The sequence below is a fragment of the Rhamphochromis longiceps genome, linkage group LG9, assembly GCF_057381845.1.
Source record: "Rhamphochromis longiceps isolate RC_006_pf linkage group LG9, R_longiceps_female_GT1.1, whole genome shotgun sequence".
Taxonomy (NCBI): domain Eukaryota; kingdom Metazoa; phylum Chordata; class Actinopteri; order Cichliformes; family Cichlidae; genus Rhamphochromis; species Rhamphochromis longiceps.
The window spans coordinates 25647035-25665629 of NC_140565.1; the positions used below are offsets into that span (position 1 = coordinate 25647035).

Consider the following 18595-nt stretch of genomic DNA (forward strand, 5'->3'; position numbering starts at 1 on the left):
CCCGTGTGCATACCTGTGTGGATCAGCGCGCTTGTATTCAAATGGTTTCCACATGTAATGGTCTGCAAGAGGATGTAGCGAGCCATAGCCCCGTCCCCCAGGGCATGAAGCAGGCATGGAGGAGATCCAGGCCCCAGACATCAAATTATTTCTAATTAGCTTTTTTTGTAAATATAATTGATGCTAAAATGCTGAACATTGATGGATTCTCATATCAGCAAAGCAGCAAAGTATTAGCATTGTACTCTAAGTACAGATCTCTAAATACAGACTCTTTATTCTCTTGGACTTGCACACAACTCTTTTTCATTCAACTGTGTCTATGCAAGGTGGGACAATTCAGAATACATGTGGAGGTGGCATGGTTTCCACTGTGATGGTATTTTACCCAGGTGTAAAGGCAATTATTGCAGTGTGACCACATTCTTAAACCAACTAAAGTTGAAACTAGTTGAAAGGTCACATAATTCCAGCTCTTGTTGCTTTCTGCTTCCTTCCTATTAGTCACCGCAAGTCTTTCCTTACAAAAAATGAATTCAAAATAAATTATAGCAGCAAGTGGCACTGCTGCTAACTCTGCCTCATTTCGCAAGTGATCTTTGATTACAATGCAGACAGATCAAGATAATGAGAAAGCATTTTCCTGCCAGGTGTCAATGCACAAGCGTGCGGATGTCATTAATCCACCACATGTTAACACCAGGTGTAAATTAGGCCTTAGTCTTCGTATATGATTCCTCAACAACACCATGCAATCTGTACAGATGAAAAACGACCTGTTTTTTCAGCTCTCAGTTAAACATGAATGATAGTGCAACCCTATTATTAGGCGAAATAAAAGCTGAATTTAAAAGGTGAAATTTGACATTCTGTGATGCAATTAGTGACAATGTGCAATTAAAAAAGAACGACTAATGACTTCAACACGGTGATTCAACCACAAAAACAAAGATGCAATTCATAATTAATGGATTTCTCTCCATTGCAACAAAATTCAGCATTTCTTTCTTATCTGTAGGCAAACAAAGTATGCATTCTATTTCTGGTCTCCCGCTACCAAGTGCATATTTTACACAGTGTACTGACAGTATCTTGGGCCGCAACCAACACTGTCTGCAAATGATGAAATACGCCTTTTAGAGCAAAGGTATACAGGCTCCATTGTGAATCATGGACATTAGTCTGATGACTGGCTCATACAATACCCTAATTGCCTCATGTTACTATGCACAAATTCTTCTATATAAAGCTAAAGGGCTGTTGGACATCAAATTGCTACACAAGTCACATACCATCAGCTGAACATAAAGAATGCACGAAAGAAGCTTTGGCTACATTTTTTTTAGAAAAACCTGCAGTGTGGCATGACTTGTTATGAGGTGTTTGAAGCTGCTACCTGATTTTGTTAAGTATGCCCTGTGCCATATGTATATAAATGAACAGCACTGATATGGAAATAGGCATGCTAACACTTGTCGTTTACTTTTAACACAGTTCAAAGTAAGGTTTGTGAGCATTTGTCATGCTTTCAGAAAGGACGCCAAGAAAGGAAGACATAGAAACGCTATACCAAGAGCTTTTCCAGTACATGTAGGTCATTTCTCCTCCCAGTGGAAATATAGCCTGTTTTAGGATTAAGGGCTATGATTCATTATGACTGAATTTAATTACAGCGAGAGGTGGCCAATGCATCCCCGGTTTTAGCATATTAGGGTCCCTTCATCTATTGGATGGGAAATGTCTAGTGGAGGGTGTGGGGGCAGGGTAGGGAAAAAACTGAGTGTGTGGAGAGAATGGGAGGAGGTGGAGGACTTCAAGTTACTCTGGCATAGCTGCAGTTTCAACACACATACTTGGACACACACAGAGACACAAAAGGAGATAAAAAAAAAAGCAGATTACTGAGAGTAATCAGGTTAAGGTGAGAAAGTAATGTAAGTTGTTTATTTTTATCCCTTCAGCCATTTACGAAGAGAAAGAAGCCTGATGTAAGAAGACTTTCAGTATTAATCACAGTTTTGTGATACTCAAATTTAAATTGGCTCTCATAATCTGCTACTGTACATAGCAATGCTTAATGTGGTTGGTGTGATTTGTAAAAGTAACATTTTTACATTAGCTCTAGTGTTAACCGTATAGTCTAAAATATGGATTTAGCTAATGTGACATTAACCCCTGGGTCATAAAGTCTCAATTTTAGTATTTTTGGGGGGCAATTATCAATATGTTTAGAGGAGGCCACAATTGACAATCTGATAGACTCCATGCGACGATGTGTTGCACTGCATGAGGCAAATGGTGGTCACACCAGATACTGACCGGTTCTGGGTCCCCAGACCCCCAATAGCGCAAAAAACTGCACATTCCAGGGTGGCCTTTTGTTGTGGGCAGTCTGAGGTACACCTGTGCACTACTCATGATGTCAGATCAGCATCCTGATGTGGCACACCTGTGAGGTGGGATGGATTATCTCAATATAGCAGATGTGCCCACTACCACACATTTGGACTGATTTGTGACCACTGTTTGGGAGGGATGGTTATATTGTGTATCTGGAATGAATTTTAGGTCTCTACGTCCATCCCATGGGGAATGGGAGCAGTAACAAAGGTGTTGCGTTTATATTTTTGTTGAGTGTAAATCCAATCCATTATTATTATTATTATTATTATTATTATTACCCCCATCACCTCTGTGGACTCATTCCGCTTCCTGGGTACCACCATCACCCAGGACCTGAAGTGGGAGCCCACCATCACCTCCGTCATCAAGAAAGCCCAGCAGAGGATGTACTTCCTGAGGCAGCTGAAGAAATTCAACCTGCCAACACGGACGATGATGCAGTTCTACACTGCAATCATCGAGTCCATCCTCGCCTCCTCCATCACCGTGTGGTACGCTGGAGCCACTATCAGGGACAAACAGAGACTGCAGCGTGTTGTGCGCTCTGCTGAGAAGGTGATTGGCTGCAGACTCCCATCTCTGCAGGACCTGTACACCTCCAGGACATTGCGGCGTGCAGCTCGGATCTCAGCTGACCCTTCTCACCCTGGACACAGTCTGTTTGACCTGCTCCCCTCAGGCAGGAGGCTCCGGTCCATTCGCACCAGAACCTCTCGCCATAAGAACAGTTTCTTCCCCTCTGCTGTTGGACACATGAACAATAACCATATGACTGTCCCCGCCACTAACACATGACCCTACGCTGTGTCACTGCACCATTCCATGTTTGGCACTGATCACCACCTGCACTCATGTATATATCTTTCCACGTAGCACTCTATTCTTATTCTCATGTATATATCTCATGTATATCTCATGCACATATCTTTCTACGTAGCACTTTTAATTCTTATTCCTACTTTTATTTTTTTCATGTCTATTTAAGTGCTATTTATGACACTATGTTTGCACTGAAGCACCGCAGCAATTTCCTAATGTTGTAAACCTGCTCAACATTTGGCAATAAACCCCTTTCTGATTCTGATTCTGATTCTGATTAACCCGAAATAAGAAACCTGTTTTTTTGACTCAGATATGTTGTTTCTGAAATTAGACTTCTTCTGGAAGTGGGGAACAATCAGATTAGCATAGAGCTTTTGTGTTTTTATTTTTTTCAATCAAATTGAATGGAGTTTTGATAGACTTAACCCCCCCCCCTCCCCCCCAAGCAACACTGGCTAATACATAATGAACTCATCTCAAAATACACTTGACACAATGAACAATTCTCTGAAGGTATCTGGAGTACAGAAGATATGATAAAGATGGGAAAACTCAATATCGATGTACAATCTCAGTTTAAGGAAACATTTGTAAGACCTCATGGATTCTGCCTAGTAGCCCTTCAGACTAACTCCAGATACAAAGGAGAAAAAAATGCTTTTATTTTACACAGTATCAAAAGCTACGGATCAGTCAATAAAAAATAAATAAAAATGATGCACAGTTTCATTACATTATGAGGAGAATAGTCAAGTAGGCTCTGTGCATAGCTGACTAACATGTCCACCTACTGACTGCCTCACTTTCCAACTGAATAAAGACAGTATATCTATATATTTCAGGGCGGGTGAATTATCTTCCCATGCATACTTAAGACTCCTCAAGCTCTTTTATAAGGAAGAAGACACCATAAGTTAACCAACTTTTTTGTAATACATGAACTGCCTGTATGAAGGTTAAGCTTGCGTTAGTCACTGAAGTAGAGAAGAATTCTTGATAACCCTATTCTACCAATTGCAAAAGTCTCCAGGCCACTTGTTATCCACTTTGTAGAGGAAAAATAGAGAGAACTAAAAACTTAACTTTTGTAGTTATTCATAATACATCTATACTCTGAGCGCAGGCTGAGGACCTCTCTTGAATTATTCAAGATCAAACCTGTTGGGGATGTCGAAAATTCAATACATCAGCACTTCAGGAAACTTCAGCTAGACCGTATTCAGATAAAAAAAAAATGCACATAAAAAGATACAGAAAGAAAATACACAACAACTTCCCTCCGCCTACAATATCCCCTAATATTTAACTGGGTTAAAACATAACCAGCAGTGACAAAGTCAGTTTTTCTTACACAACGTATCCTAATGTGGAAATCACATACGTCTTTTTTTACCCACCATCAAACTGAAAAATACTGCTGAAGGATGAGACGAGAGGAGAATGAGTAAATCAAGGCTTTAAATGCAACACCTAAAAGGCAAACATCTAATACAAACAGCTTGTGTAAATGTTCAAGTAAACTCTGAATAAAGCCAACAACATTTTAACATCTTGATTTTCTTTCTCTCTCCCTTTTTTTTTATAAATATGAATAAAATATACCATGTTTTAAATCCTGTGGTTCATTTGATGCACTGTATGTGAAAAGCACCAGTTTCAAAAGCTGAAGTCAAATGGACAGATTGCAACAGCTTTCACAGTCTCAGCAGGAACAAAAACATTTGCATCTTGTTAAACTCTAATCCCGACTTCAGAAAATGTTATCAAACCAGTCTCCATGCCCAGCAATTTCTGGAGTTCTCCCTCTGAAAAATAAGCATGTTCAAAACATAAATTAACAGCCAAGATGCACAAAGAGGAAAAAACTCACTATTGATCATTCAGGGCTTCACATCAGATGTTATTTTAAATATCCTCAGATCCAAATTGTGTGCTTCAAAACAAATCGTAACATTTGTCCTGCAGGTTAGAACTAAAATATATTCTAATAGTCTAAGTGAACTGTAGAGGTGGCCACACCGCAAAACTCTGACCGCACCAAACAACAAGCTGTGAAGCCCATCATAGGCTGCACAAATATTCATAGAACCCTTTCACTGTGGTTTTCCCTCAGAGACAGCGCACCCACCTGTTTAAACTCAATTATCCTGTAAGCTTTATAAACAGCTCGATAAAAAACAACTTTAACAACCTCCAAAAGAATCCTCATGGTGTACTTCGCAATGTACATGGTGCAAATTGCTGTCATACCTCCATAAGCAATTATCATAATCAGAATCAGAATAATTTATTAATCCCAGAGGAAATTATGCTAATAGTATATGTCAATATGTTAATAAGAGTAGGTACCTAAAAAATGATAGATTGGCAGGATCTACCTTATAGCAAAATAATAAATACATAGATAAATAAATAAATAAATAAATAAATAAATAAATAAATAAATAAATAAATAAAAAGAGCAAGACATCACTTTTAAGGCTACTGCAGTGTACTGTAAGTAATGGTATGGGGCTGGCCACCTTTTTAAAAATGCCCTGGCTCTTCCATTATGTTATGCATTAAAACCGCCTTTGTGCAGAGATTGTCTATATTTGCATGAAGTCAAATATCAAAGATCAAATTTAAATGAAGCCTAATCTGTTGTGTGATTACAGTTAATCAATTTTATTGCTTTAAACAGTTTAATTCATTTAGTATAGTTTGTTGGACACCACAGAATTAACAATTCTCTAAATTGCACCTGATTGGAGGTGTAACCAGCTAAAGTAAGTCAAATAAACCTGTCCACAAGTGTGTGTGCAAACTTAATGACATCTTACTTAATTTCCCTAATTTTAAAGCTTGATCTGACTTGTTTTCAGGTCAGAATCGACAAAAGTTAAATAAATAAATGAACTAGACTACCTCTCATAGTGTAGTGCAGAACCTACTTGTACTACTTCAGCTTGTTGAAACAAGATCCTAATCCTTCCCACCCCTCCTCCCAAACAAAAATGGATGCAAAGACATGCAAAGTGGCGTAACTTCAGCTTTACAGAAACTCATTTCTACAGCATTATTGTATTACTCCAAAACCGACACGTCATTGCCTGTCTCTGATTTGGAACCTTTGTGGTTATTCGTGGCAAATGAATAGTATGCTATTTTGGTGAATGCACTTTTTCACCAGAATAGGCCTTGGCCAGGCATGGTAACTTCCTAGAGCCTCCCTTGGTCGCCAAGCAACTGCTAACAGCCAAGAAATACCCTGGCACATCACCCTCTGTCTAACCGTCGTTTATACAGTTCAGTTTTTACACAAATTAAACAAACTAGATATAAGATGTTAATTAGTGAGTCTTAGGGGTGTTGGTAAATTGAATTTGTTACCTGGCTACCAAGCTAGCTGTTACACTCTGTTCCCAGTGTTTATGCTAAGCAAAGCAAACATGCTGGTGGCCACAGCTTCATATTTAAGTGAAACCAAAAAGTTCTCTCCAGAAAGCAAATAAGGGCATAAAACTGAACCCCTGTCCACATGTAATCATATGTTTGCAGACATCCAACCTGTTGCCATTCACAGCCAGCCTGTGTTTGGTTTAAGGGTCAATTACCTTGTTTGGCAAATTCTGTAACTATATGAAACTCTGCAACCTTGCTGCTAAAATTCATGTCTATTTAGGAGATCTTTGGTCAGACCCCAGCCACTAAAGTCAACTTAGCTTACTTTAAATTATTAGCTGTGTTCTTTGATGATTTGCATGTGCAGCTTGTCGTCTGTTTTGCCCTCAACCTCATATAAACGGCTTTGCCCTGACTTTGTCCCAACCTCCTTCTAGACTTTAAGTCAAACTTCACCAAATTTGCTTTAAAAATTGCCCTGCTGATATTCACTTCAGCCCTATATGTGTGAGAGAGTCCAAGAGTAAACAATGTCCCCATCCTGTCTTCCCCCCTACCCTGCTGATAACTACCCTACTGTCTGGTTTACACTGCTGTTTTTATCTTCTTTGATTCTCTGGCTTGAATAACGGCTTTCCCACTATCTCAGATGGCCCCAGGATGCCTCTCGAGCTCCCAACTATGTGAGCTCTTGTCCCTTGTGTGTATGATGTCCCCGTGTCAGCTTGAATCACCCTCCTCTCCGACTCAACAGGCTGCTCTCACCACTCCCCAGCTGTGCGGTGTTTGTGGCACCAGCAAGTGTGAGTAGACGCTAGTGAGGCTGACCTTTGCAAGTTGCCTGTGCGCTATGATTCTAACCCATTTGACAGTGAACACTCCAAAGAATGCTAATGAAGTGGCTTGAGTAGTAACACATTATGTTCACTCTGGTGTAATTATCTGTGGGACTGTCCCTGCTGCCCACGATGCATATTGTTTGATTATTAAGCTGAATTACTGTCATTCCGAACACCGAGTTCCCGATGTCGGGTCACAAATAACTCATAATGCACGCACATGAAAAAATATCTAGTGGAAGTTGCAAAAATAAAAAGCACAACAAACGCTTGTTGCACAAAAAAACGGAAAATTCTGTTTCTTTTGTTGAATTTCCGGCACCTTTGTACATTTGATAGCTCAGCGCCAGAGATGTTTCCATCAAGAGACGGCTTCTAGTCTTTTGCTCTTCGTAAGGGTTCTTTTATTTGTGTTGAAAGAAATGCTTTTGAGTGTAGCCGAAGAGCCCCGGCTACTGCTGCCCAACTGCCGCTTGAATTATAAGGTGAAATTGGTCCATCCATTACTCGGATGGTTAGTTAGATGGCTAATTTTGAAGACATCTCTATAAATAAGTGCGGTTCAGCACAAGGGCTGCTTCTGTGCGCTTGTACCTGTCAGGGCTCTGTGTGCGGGCAGGCAGAGATGAGGATCCAAATGCAGGACTCAAACACAGAATTGAAACTCAAAAAACCTCAGCTTTATTGCTGGCAGAAAAACAAACATGGAGTGAGGATGGATCACTGAGACCAAGGACACACAGGCATAATTCTGAGGGTACGACGCGACACTGAGCATGGGAAAACACAGGGCTTATATACACAGGGTAGTAACGGGGGAATCGGCAACAGGAGGGAGACACAGCTGGGAGAGATCAGGGCTAACGAGACGGGGGAGCTAAGCTGCACACACTAATATAAGACAAAGACTTTCACAATAAAACAGGAAACATGAATTACAAAACAAGCATGCAGACTTTACACTGAGAGACAGACAGAATGACACATGGAATCTGAACTAAATTAAACGTGAGATATAACTGAGAACAAATCCTTAAGCACGGATAAACAGAAACAAGAAATAATAATCATCATCATCACTACGAGAAGAAAACAATCCATGAAGCAGAAATAAACCAAAACATAATAAACTCAAAATACTGGGTCCAACGGACCCAGAACCGTGACAGTACCTCCTGTGATGTGAAGCAGCACTCTGCCTCAAAGGCTGCAAATTTCTCTCGCTCCTCAAACACAAACAGATCCATGAAAAATAGCATGTGGGAGTGGATTTAGAAAAGTTATTGAACATGGAAAAAGTGTTCCGAATTGCGAGGCGAGTGATGTTGATGCATTAACAAAAACAAAGATCTAAAAAAATTTCACACCTCCTAACACCGCTTATTCAGCAGATGCCACACAGTGCTGTTTCAACACAGGCAAATATTTAGCCACATGAACACCCCGCAGGAAATGCGCATCACATCATGTTTACCAGTAAGCGTTTGTTAAGTGGATGACTTGTTCCAGCGTTTTCACTTGTTTAAATAAGTGTGTTGACAATTTGCGGTGGAGGCTGTGTAGTTTGAGGTTCTTTAATGTATATTTCCACTGGCTTGATTTGACTGCCGCTGATTCCAGGCCAGTACACTTACCCGAGGCTGAGTGCCAAGGCATAATGAGACATTTGGTTGTGAAATTCAGAATCTGACAGAATGCATTAAAGCCAAGCAGACTGCAGATACGGGGAGCAGCCAGGCCAAAGTGATAACTTCCTATTTCCTACTGACTATATCATTTTTGCCTTTGCTTCCAGCCAAACAAATGGCCAAATTGTGCTGTGACTGGATCATTGTTTGGACATGGATTCCTATTGTTCGTCATATTAGATATCCGGATACTTCTGACAAAAGCAATTACTGGTTGTGCCACTCTGGTGTTGTTGCTTATAACCTGCCGGGAATTTTAGGGCTGTGTGTGTTAGCGCTGTAACTTTATTCTTTTTTTATTTATGAAGAATTCATTTCCAGTAAGGTCATTTTCGTGACATGGCAGGACCTTCCATGTCACTCACACTGAGTCACAAGGTCAGGGTGTCCCACCCACGCTTTTTTACAGCAGCAGTGTGCCCTTGCGACATCAAACAAACACACACTACGTGACAACTATGATCTCAGGGAACAAATAATGTGACAGCTTCTCAAGCTCCCAGGCAGCCTGCTCTGCCCGCAGGGAGTCAATGAATCAGATTTTTGATATTTCTCAAAGGGTTTGGGCTCGGGCATGAGGTCAGATGCAAAGATGTAACCAGTCTGATTTTTACATGCCTGCTGCTATGTTGTCTTTACACCGGATTGGTAGATGAATTACTACAAAACTACAAAATGAAAAGAAAAAAAAAGCCATAAAGGATGAATCAGTGTTTGAATGGAAAAATAAAAGGACCTCTTAGTCAGGAGCTTACTTGCAAATGAGTTTGTGTATATTCCATGTGAATAAGCGGATCTCAACACATCTATGAATAAGTAATCAGTCTGTTCATGTCCTTTGGGATTTACTAACAAGAAAAGCAATCAGACACAAGAATGTGTAAAAGAAAACAGGCACTAGAAATTCCTGACTGCGCTGCTGACCTCTCTTTTTTAACTTTCAAATGGGCAACACAGGACAAGGACACGGCACAGATGTTCACAAGCAAAAACGCTCTCCTCAGTAGTCAGATGTAACAGATATCTGGGGACACACAGATCAGACAAAACTGCATTTAAGATGACCGCGGACAAGAAATGACCTTTAGCTGAACTCCAGCAATGTCACAAATAAGCTCATTTTGATTTAGATGCTTTGCTCTAGCAGCCTTCTGGCAAAAAAAAAAAAAAATACAGAGGAGAACAATAGGACAGTCAAATGTATCCTAATTCCAGCTGGAGACGCTAATCCAGTTCAGAGACAGCGAGGAAATGGGCTTGTGAGAGCAGAACTAGCAAATACATGCAGATGAGAATGATTATCCTACAGACGAGCGGAAAGATGAAAACTAATTTAATAATAAGACCAGAAAATTCTCCAAGATAACAGGGATCTGGAGACCAATCCAAGACCCATCTGGCTTGCACTGCACACGCTAGAGCCATTTTCCAACAGGAGCTGTCCATTTATCCTGTAGCGCTGAAAGCTGGGGAGCAATGCTTCTGCACACTGCAAACTAACGGTTCTGCAGAAGGCTACTCCAGCATTAGTATTGGATTAAAAATACCTGTGGATACTCATTAATGTATTACACTACAGATGTCAGGTACTTTTACCTATAGAGTATACAGTATATTTACTTCTTTACACCTCGATGAAAAATTCTTAATAAAATACATTATGAGGGGCTTTCCCTTAAAGTTGATTTGAATGTTACTTTTTCACTGACTGCACCTCTTTGAATGATTCATTTTCAGCTATAGTGATTCCATTCAACAAAAATAAGTCAATTTTATGCTACTTACATCTCTTTTTCAAACAAATTCTTCTACTTATTATCTACTGCACTCACAGGGGATATTGTACTTTTTTTGCACTGAATTTCTTTCAGAGCAATGCATGTCAAAAACTCAAAATTGCCTCTGTGTATAAAATGTGCTTTATAGATAATCTTTCTATTCCCTGCCAAGTTAGAAGAGGCCTTGCATAGATACTTTGGTAAGTCTTTTTAAACATCCCCTTTCGAAGGGATTAGCCTGTTCAATATTCACAGTAATGCTGCAATGTATTAAACTAATTTAAAGTATTACAGTTGAAAGATCAAGCTTTTACTAATGGATATGTCAGTAATTGAAGTACAATTACTTGTGTCTAAGCAAAAACTACAGGTGTGAGATTACACATATAAACATGTCCTCAGAGTGCCTTTAGAAGCCTTTACTGGCTAGTTCCACACCGTTTAAAGATGAATGAACTACAAACTAAATTTTAAAGTTCTCTAAATAACTTCCTGCATTGTAATTGTACATAATTAAGTACACTGCGTTGTTTTGTCTCGCACTTAAAATGTGAACGCTGGAAAATTTCTTATAAAGGCGTATTTTAATGCTATATTACTCAGTTAAGCGGCCTATGTTTTTACCACTATTGGTCTTTACCTAAGGAAATGCTACCAGCAGTGTTGCCACATCTCATAAAAGCATGATTAGTCACTTTGTCAGTGTACCCTCGCGTTAACTATGCCATTTATGCCTTGCTTTAAATGTCATTGGGAGGTTTTTGTACTTATTTACCTGCCAAAACAGGCATTACTTTGATCTATCTGCTTGGACCTTGGCAAAACACCTACTGTAAAAAGACACATTTGAGTAATATATATACCTTTTTCTGTGGACTGATTACAATGCAAATTACCTTGTCGATCTCCAAACTAAAACTGCGTGTTTCCACAAGCACATGCTTCAACCTTGTCGCAATAAAATGCAGAATGTCCTCCCACACTGTCTGCATTTGGTGTTTTCATTTGTTCAGCATTTTATATAGGACAATAGGAATATGTACAACTCTCTGAAACCCTGCTGTGTCCCAGATTTTGCAGGTCATTGTGGTAAGGAGTTATTGATATGTGTATTATTGTGCAGGTGCAGCAAACGTGCAAAAAAATGATAAATAAATAAAAAACACAAGTAGGTGCTGATTTGAACAGCAGCTCAGTCACATTTCTTGCACATATACAACACACTAAACTGTGCTAATGGATCGCTTACCTTGCCAACGTAGAGAGGTTCATTTCCTGTGTACTCTTCTAATACGAAGAACTGGTTCCATACCCAGCTGCGTCTGTTTCTGTGCGGGACATCCCAGGGGTCTGGATCAGAGTGTGGAGACTTCTCCAGATCCCCAGAGCTGGGATTGAGACCCCAGCAGCTCCTCTCCTGCAAGGGAAACAGGAGCGCCAGAAGAGCCAGGGCTCTGCATATGCCTGAGCAACACCACCAGATCATTTGGGCTTTTTCCAAAAAGCACTGAGGCCAGAAGAGGAGCAAAAATTAAAAAAAAAAAAAAAAAGACAGAAAAGCTGAAATGTCAAAACCCTCAGGGTTTTATCCACACAGTCCTGACCCTGTGTTTCACCAGAAAGCAAGAGCAGGCAGACCCTCAAAAGAGCACAAGGGTTGAAAAAGAGTCAAGCTCTGCATTTTGCTGTATTGCTCTTCTTTTTTGCCTGATTGAAGACTAAAAGTGAGGTAATTCCCTCCACTTTGGAGCCAGATCGTTGACATTAAAGCCAGCTAACAGGGTCACTGGCGGCTGGAGAGGCTTCAATGCAGGGCCTTTATAATTGGCACCTATCAGAACACAGAGAGAGGAGAAAAAAAAGAAAGAGACAAAGATAGAGAGGAGAGGAGAGAGGAAGGACTGTCAGCAAAATTGCTTTGTGACCGCAGCCACTTTGGGCAGCAAGTAACGTGGCTGCTGATGCAATGATAATGACATTTTTCACCAATCATAAAGAAATTGGTCAAAAATGAGCAGACAGTAAATATGTTAAACGCAATCAATGTAACGCCCTTCATGTACACACTGTAACCTACACACACAACAAAGAACAATTGGTTGAGGTCAAAATGTTAATAAGGCTTTGATGGAGGGAAAGTGACCTGGCTTTTCAAGAGATTTCACACCGAAAGAAACAGCAGCCGCTGCGTGGAATAACAATCAAATGCCATTCAGCTGGCTCTCAATTATCTGGGTTTTTCCCTCACCAAGGTCATTATTTTGTCACATTTTCTTTGTGTAAAATCGCAGTGTAATGGCGGAGGGGCTCGCCATTCAACACTAACAAGCCACATGATCTGTGTGGCTAGCTCTCATCGCCTGGATTAAAAATAAATCTGAGCTGTCAGCAGCATGATGGCCCGGGCTCTTCTGACCTCTACTCCGAGCACTCTGTTGCCCGGTCCGAGCACATGCAAGGGGATCTATCTCGCTGCCATCCTCGCTCTGTGACAGATCCCCAAAGATGCCAGAACATGAAGACTTGTCAGAGCAGAGAAAAGCATCGGCTCCTGACAGATAATGTTCTTCATGTCACAACACATCCTGGCAGTTGAGCAATTATATAAACTTCATAATATTGCTGCTTTTGTCTGTCTAATTTGACACCTAATTAGAACTTCAACAAATTCCCTCAATAAATATTTGTGAAGGAGGCTCACGGGAGCGACGCTTTCGGGCACATTTGTATGAACTTGAGGCGATACGAATGCCATTTAAACTTCAGCAGGTGCTCTAAAGCAGACGTGCAGAAGACTGAGTGTTTGACCATACATGTATTTATTTCCTCACTGACCTCTCTTTCTCTCTCCTCTACGAGCGCATTGGCAGGGCCCTGGATGAGGAAGGTAATTGCTTTGGCATACAATGACCTCTGTCTTCCCACACAGATTCTCCAGTTCTCATTTTACTTCCTCTCTGCCCCCCCAAGCAAAATAAAAACAGCACACCACACATCCTGTGGAAGTCGTTTGCTGTACCTCACCACAGCAAAGTCATTAGCCAGCGCTAATAATTAATACTGAAATGACAACAGCATGATTGTCACCTCTGCAGACACATATGTGTATGCTGTATGTGAGGAGCATCCTCAACACGTTCTTTTATTTTTCTAAAAGCATCTGAAACTCTTTCTTTTTTAAAAAAATGCATATTAAATAAATATTTCTGGTCAAAGTGCAAGAAGCACATAAACCACTACAGGGCACAGCTTTATCCAGAACACTATGATAACATTCTGATCTGCCATTGCTTTCAATGTGAAAAAAACCACACAAAAAACCCCACGTATGCTAAACATACTAAATCTGTAATGTGTGCATATGCATTAATACACAGATTCAAAGTCACTGCCTCTACATGACAATTTAATGGTAGAGGTGGAAAGTGGAGCAGATCTGGCTGCAGGGCAGCACGAGTTGTGAAGGCAGGTTGCAGCCGTGGTATTGTAGGAGAGAATATCGGCACAGGGTCAGTGTGAGCCGAGCGGCCAAGTTAATGCTTCTCATTTCGCGAAATCCCGAACACGAAGAGACGGGAGGCTGGAGATGACACTGATGCAGCTGTGGGTGCAACTGCGGGTTCAGTAAAGCAGATATTGGCTTTTTAGTTAATGAGTTTCTGTTGATTTACTGTCTGTTTGATTTTAAGTTATTAGCCAACTCATGCAGTAGGAGAAATCAATTTTTTCCCAATGCAGTTAAGCTGTTCATCATTTTAAAGAATTAAAGCGTATTATATCAATTGAAAGTGATTGAAATAAATTCACTACTGGCAAACAGAGACGAACATACCAAGAGCGTTTTGTGAGACTGGTGTTTCTTTCTTTTTTTTCTGCTGATGTCAAGTTGGCTTTAAGTTTTGTGTGTGTGTGTGTGTGTGTGGGGGGGGGGGGGGGGGGGGGGGGACTCAATGATGGTATAACAACAGAGAAAAAACTGTCAAATGCTTTGTCCCCTAGTAAGTAAGCTGGTGGAACCAAACACTGGAGGAATACTGTAAAGCAAAGGGACACAGAGACTGGCACAGTTGGGAAACCACACAGGCACTTTACCTTCACTATAGCAGGCTGCCCATTATTATTCATTTAAAAGCAGTTTTTTCTTCTTTTTGAAAAAACACGGTGGGTCATCCTGCTTGAAAGCCCTCACAATGTTTGTGCCATATCCCTTAAATGCTTCAGTTAGTTTTCAACGATGCAGAAAAAAAACTCTTTCTTTTGCTTTAAAAATATTCAGATATAATCATAAAGTTGACTCACTCAGTCTAGCAATATCAGGCTTTCAAAATGGTCAAAGCACACACAGGATTGCCTGTGAAGAAGCCGACTCTTGGTTGGCCGTTGTCAACGCGATGACTTTAAATGAAGTGAAAATGTGAGATAAAGCCATGAATGTAAAGCCTCCCGGTCATCCCTCGCTTCTGTTTCTCTTACACACAGTCCTCTAATCCCATTTGCCAGTCTCACAACAGGATTACCAGTGCTACAGCGCTCAGTAACCAGTCACACGCTTCCTCTGATCCATATTCTCCTCCATCATTGGGAACGTGCAGTGTCTTCTCCCTGGGGGGCAGATCACGCTACACAAACGTCTGTGAACCTAAGTCAATTATGGTTTGGGACACTTCACAAAGACAGATTCACGTGTCATACAAGCATACGGCCGCAATTAAAACTACTGGATAGATAAATTTAATAAGATCGATCCATTTGACTTCTAGGAATCCTTGGGTCCTGTGATTCATGTCTATGTCTGGCCTGTACACCACCCCATCAACTAAACAATTTTGCAGACTCCCACCTCCATCCCACCCCCCACGATGGCAATGGTACCACCTAACAACAGCAGGCTCTCAACAGCAGCTGAAGATGTCGGTTTTAAACTCATATTTCAGTTTCCACAGATCCCAATTTCAAGAAACTACAAGAAAGGAAAAAATATATAAATTAGGAACCATTTGGACCACACACCACAACCCACAAAGCATCTGCTGCCAACATCATGGTGCCAGACATAAGAGGACGCCCCCAGAGGTTTTGTGCACATGGTGGGATGGGTCAGAGCAGTTTCTTTTTTTTGAGAGGGGGGGAGGTTTTGGCAGCATGAGTACAACCTGCATAATATTGAGAAGGTGATTTTAATGCTGTGGGTGATAGGTGTACAGTATATTCACTGGAGAACTTATAGATCTAGCCTTTTTGTGTGTTTTGTGACATTTAAAGGTCTGTTTGTAATAAAAAAAAAGGAGCTGTATGTGAGCAGTTTTCATATAAATAATAGTAGCATGACATTTCATTGATTTTTCTTAGACCTTCTCTCCTTGCTTGTCTTTTTATAAAGAAATCAGAGCACAGGGTCAGCTGCAGAGCAACAGTGGCCATATACCTGGCGGGTCTTCAAGGATATTTACAGTGCACACAGATCAGACTCTTGCTGACGCAGGAGCTTGAACCCGAGCTCTCCAGTTGAAAGGTGGTCGTCCCTCACGCTGATTTCTAACATCTCATCTCGCGTTCATTTAAATTCACCTGGCATCCTGCACTGGAAGAAGCTGACTGACATTGTATGCTTCATACGCTGCACGGAAAAAGATGTCAAGATGTAGATGGATGTGCTCAGGGCCAGGAATAAGACAATCGCCTTTTTCACCTATATTAAAGCACTTCTGAAAATAATGCCAGACTTGCAGACTGAATCACTGTTTGTCTACCAAACAGCAAGTGGAACAATGTTAAATCAAAACTCTCTGTTATTAATTTTCCTGTAAGAAAGCAAAGCCACCTGTTTTTTATTAAGGTTTGTGTAGGTATTTCTAGGACAGTGTTCTAAAAGAAGTGAAAATGCTGACCTTCAGTTCCACACACGCACAAAACAATCATATCTTTAATTGCTTGCGCCGAATTAATAAACATAATAAATCAAGCAGCTGATGAACTGTATATTCATTCCTCTCACTATGGCGACTATGTGGCATGCAGGATAAAAATAAAAGTAACACGAGTGAACCAATTTGCACAGATAGTTTGAGGCATTTTGTTGAAAGCTAAACAGACACTTGGGGGAAAAAAAGTACCATCTCAGTGAGTCATTTTATTGTATATTGATTCATAATGTCATTTTTGTCCTTAAACAAGTGGAACGCTGTGCCAATTTCTGGTATGGTTCCGCTTATTCCCACTGCAGTTATTAGTTTCATGAATTTCCTCGAAGCATGTGGGGGTATCTCAGCCTCAAACAGGGCAAATCTTTTCATTTTAGAAAAGTCTTAATTCCTAATATGATTGAAAATAAGTTCATTTTTAAAGCTTCAGGCATTTTTTCCTTTATGTAGGTTGATGGAGGGGGGAAATGAGATTTTGCAGCTCATTTCTATACTGAGTGACCCTTTGCAGTGCAAATCAGCAGGTATCCCTCTCTATAGAGACCTTTTGTTCTGGTCAGGTTTGCACAGTCAGGCGACCTGGTTTCTTTGACCCTGCTGTTAACTATCAATAATTGCGCATTGGCTGCCGACACCTGCAAGATGCAGAAAAAGTTCGCAGGGCGCACCTGTTCCCTAATCGACCTAGCGGCGTTTTGATAATTTAAAGAAGAAGAAAAAGGAAAAGATCGAGTGAACATCTTGACAACTTCAGTGTTTGGAGAAATCAAGCAGGAGAGGACGGAGAGTGGTGGCAAATGAGCACATGATGGGAAACGGGCAGCACGAAAGCGCCGACAGTAAACATCTCTGTGAGCGACCGCCGCAGGAAATCCGTGTCCACGGAATACTAATCACAGAATAAGCGACGGGACAAAAAATGCAAAGCAAAGCCCTAGTAGCGCATACATTAACAAAAAAAATGTGGGAAAGAAAGAAAGAAAAAACTCGAAACATGATTGCAGCTGTGAAATCTATTAAAATTACTCACCCAAAGAAGATGGAATAACTTCACCGCGACACGGATGGTGTGCCGTGGTAGAAGTTGGGCTTCTTCTCTCCAGCACACGCAGAAAAAAACGGCTTATGTCAAAATAAAGAGTTTGAAAGTTTTCATGATGAAATTAGTCCTGATGGCGGTGCACGGCTGCTGGAGATCGGCTACCGAATCGCGCGTAAATGCTCACCCTTGGCAGGGATGTGGCAAGTCTGATTCTTTCTCTCTCGCTCTCCAACTCTCTCTCTCCCCCTCTCTTACTCTCACGCACTCTCTCACTCTCACTCTCTCTCCCTCCTGCGCAGTGCTGACTCTGTGCAGGGAACCCCAGCTGCAGGGTTTTGGGTACGTATCTATATTTCTCTTAACATAAGGCAACGAGGGAATCGGAACACCGGGCGAGACAGGAAACGCTCTCATCTGAGCCAAATGCTCGCTGACTGGAGTGGAGGGAGCCTATCGAAAGAGTTTGACCAAAATAAGTTGGCAAGGAGGGAGCCAGAGACACACGCAGCGTTTTTGGCAAACCGGACGAAGAACCAAAATTCAAACCTGCCAAGTTTTTGGCAGCAGATGGCATGCGTACTGTGAAATGATTGCCTTTCTAGGAAAATCAATACAAAATTATTGACACCTTCAACCAGCGAGAGGAATTTAGCATCTCCCCTCACCTTGAGAATTAATTAAATCTTGAGAGCTACCACATGTTTAAAAGAACTCTCTC

The 18595-nt window shown here is 41.0% G+C and overlaps 1 protein-coding gene across 1 annotated transcript in view; it reads right to left on the reverse strand.

The window, feature by feature from the left end:
* The window catches only part of LOC146662418 (cadherin-7-like), a 117810-nt gene extending 99650 nt beyond the window's left edge, over positions 1-18160 (reverse strand). Inside the window, exons 1-2 of the mRNA XM_085419041.1 lie at positions 17866-18160; positions 12164-12745 (exon numbers count right to left, since the gene is read on the reverse strand). Of these exons, the coding sequence (XP_085275167.1) occupies positions 12164-12400 (237 nt within the window). The 5' untranslated portion in view covers positions 12401-12745; positions 17866-18160. The remainder of the gene's footprint in view (positions 1-12163; positions 12746-17865) is intronic.
* Positions 18161-18595: the final 435 nt, after the last annotated feature.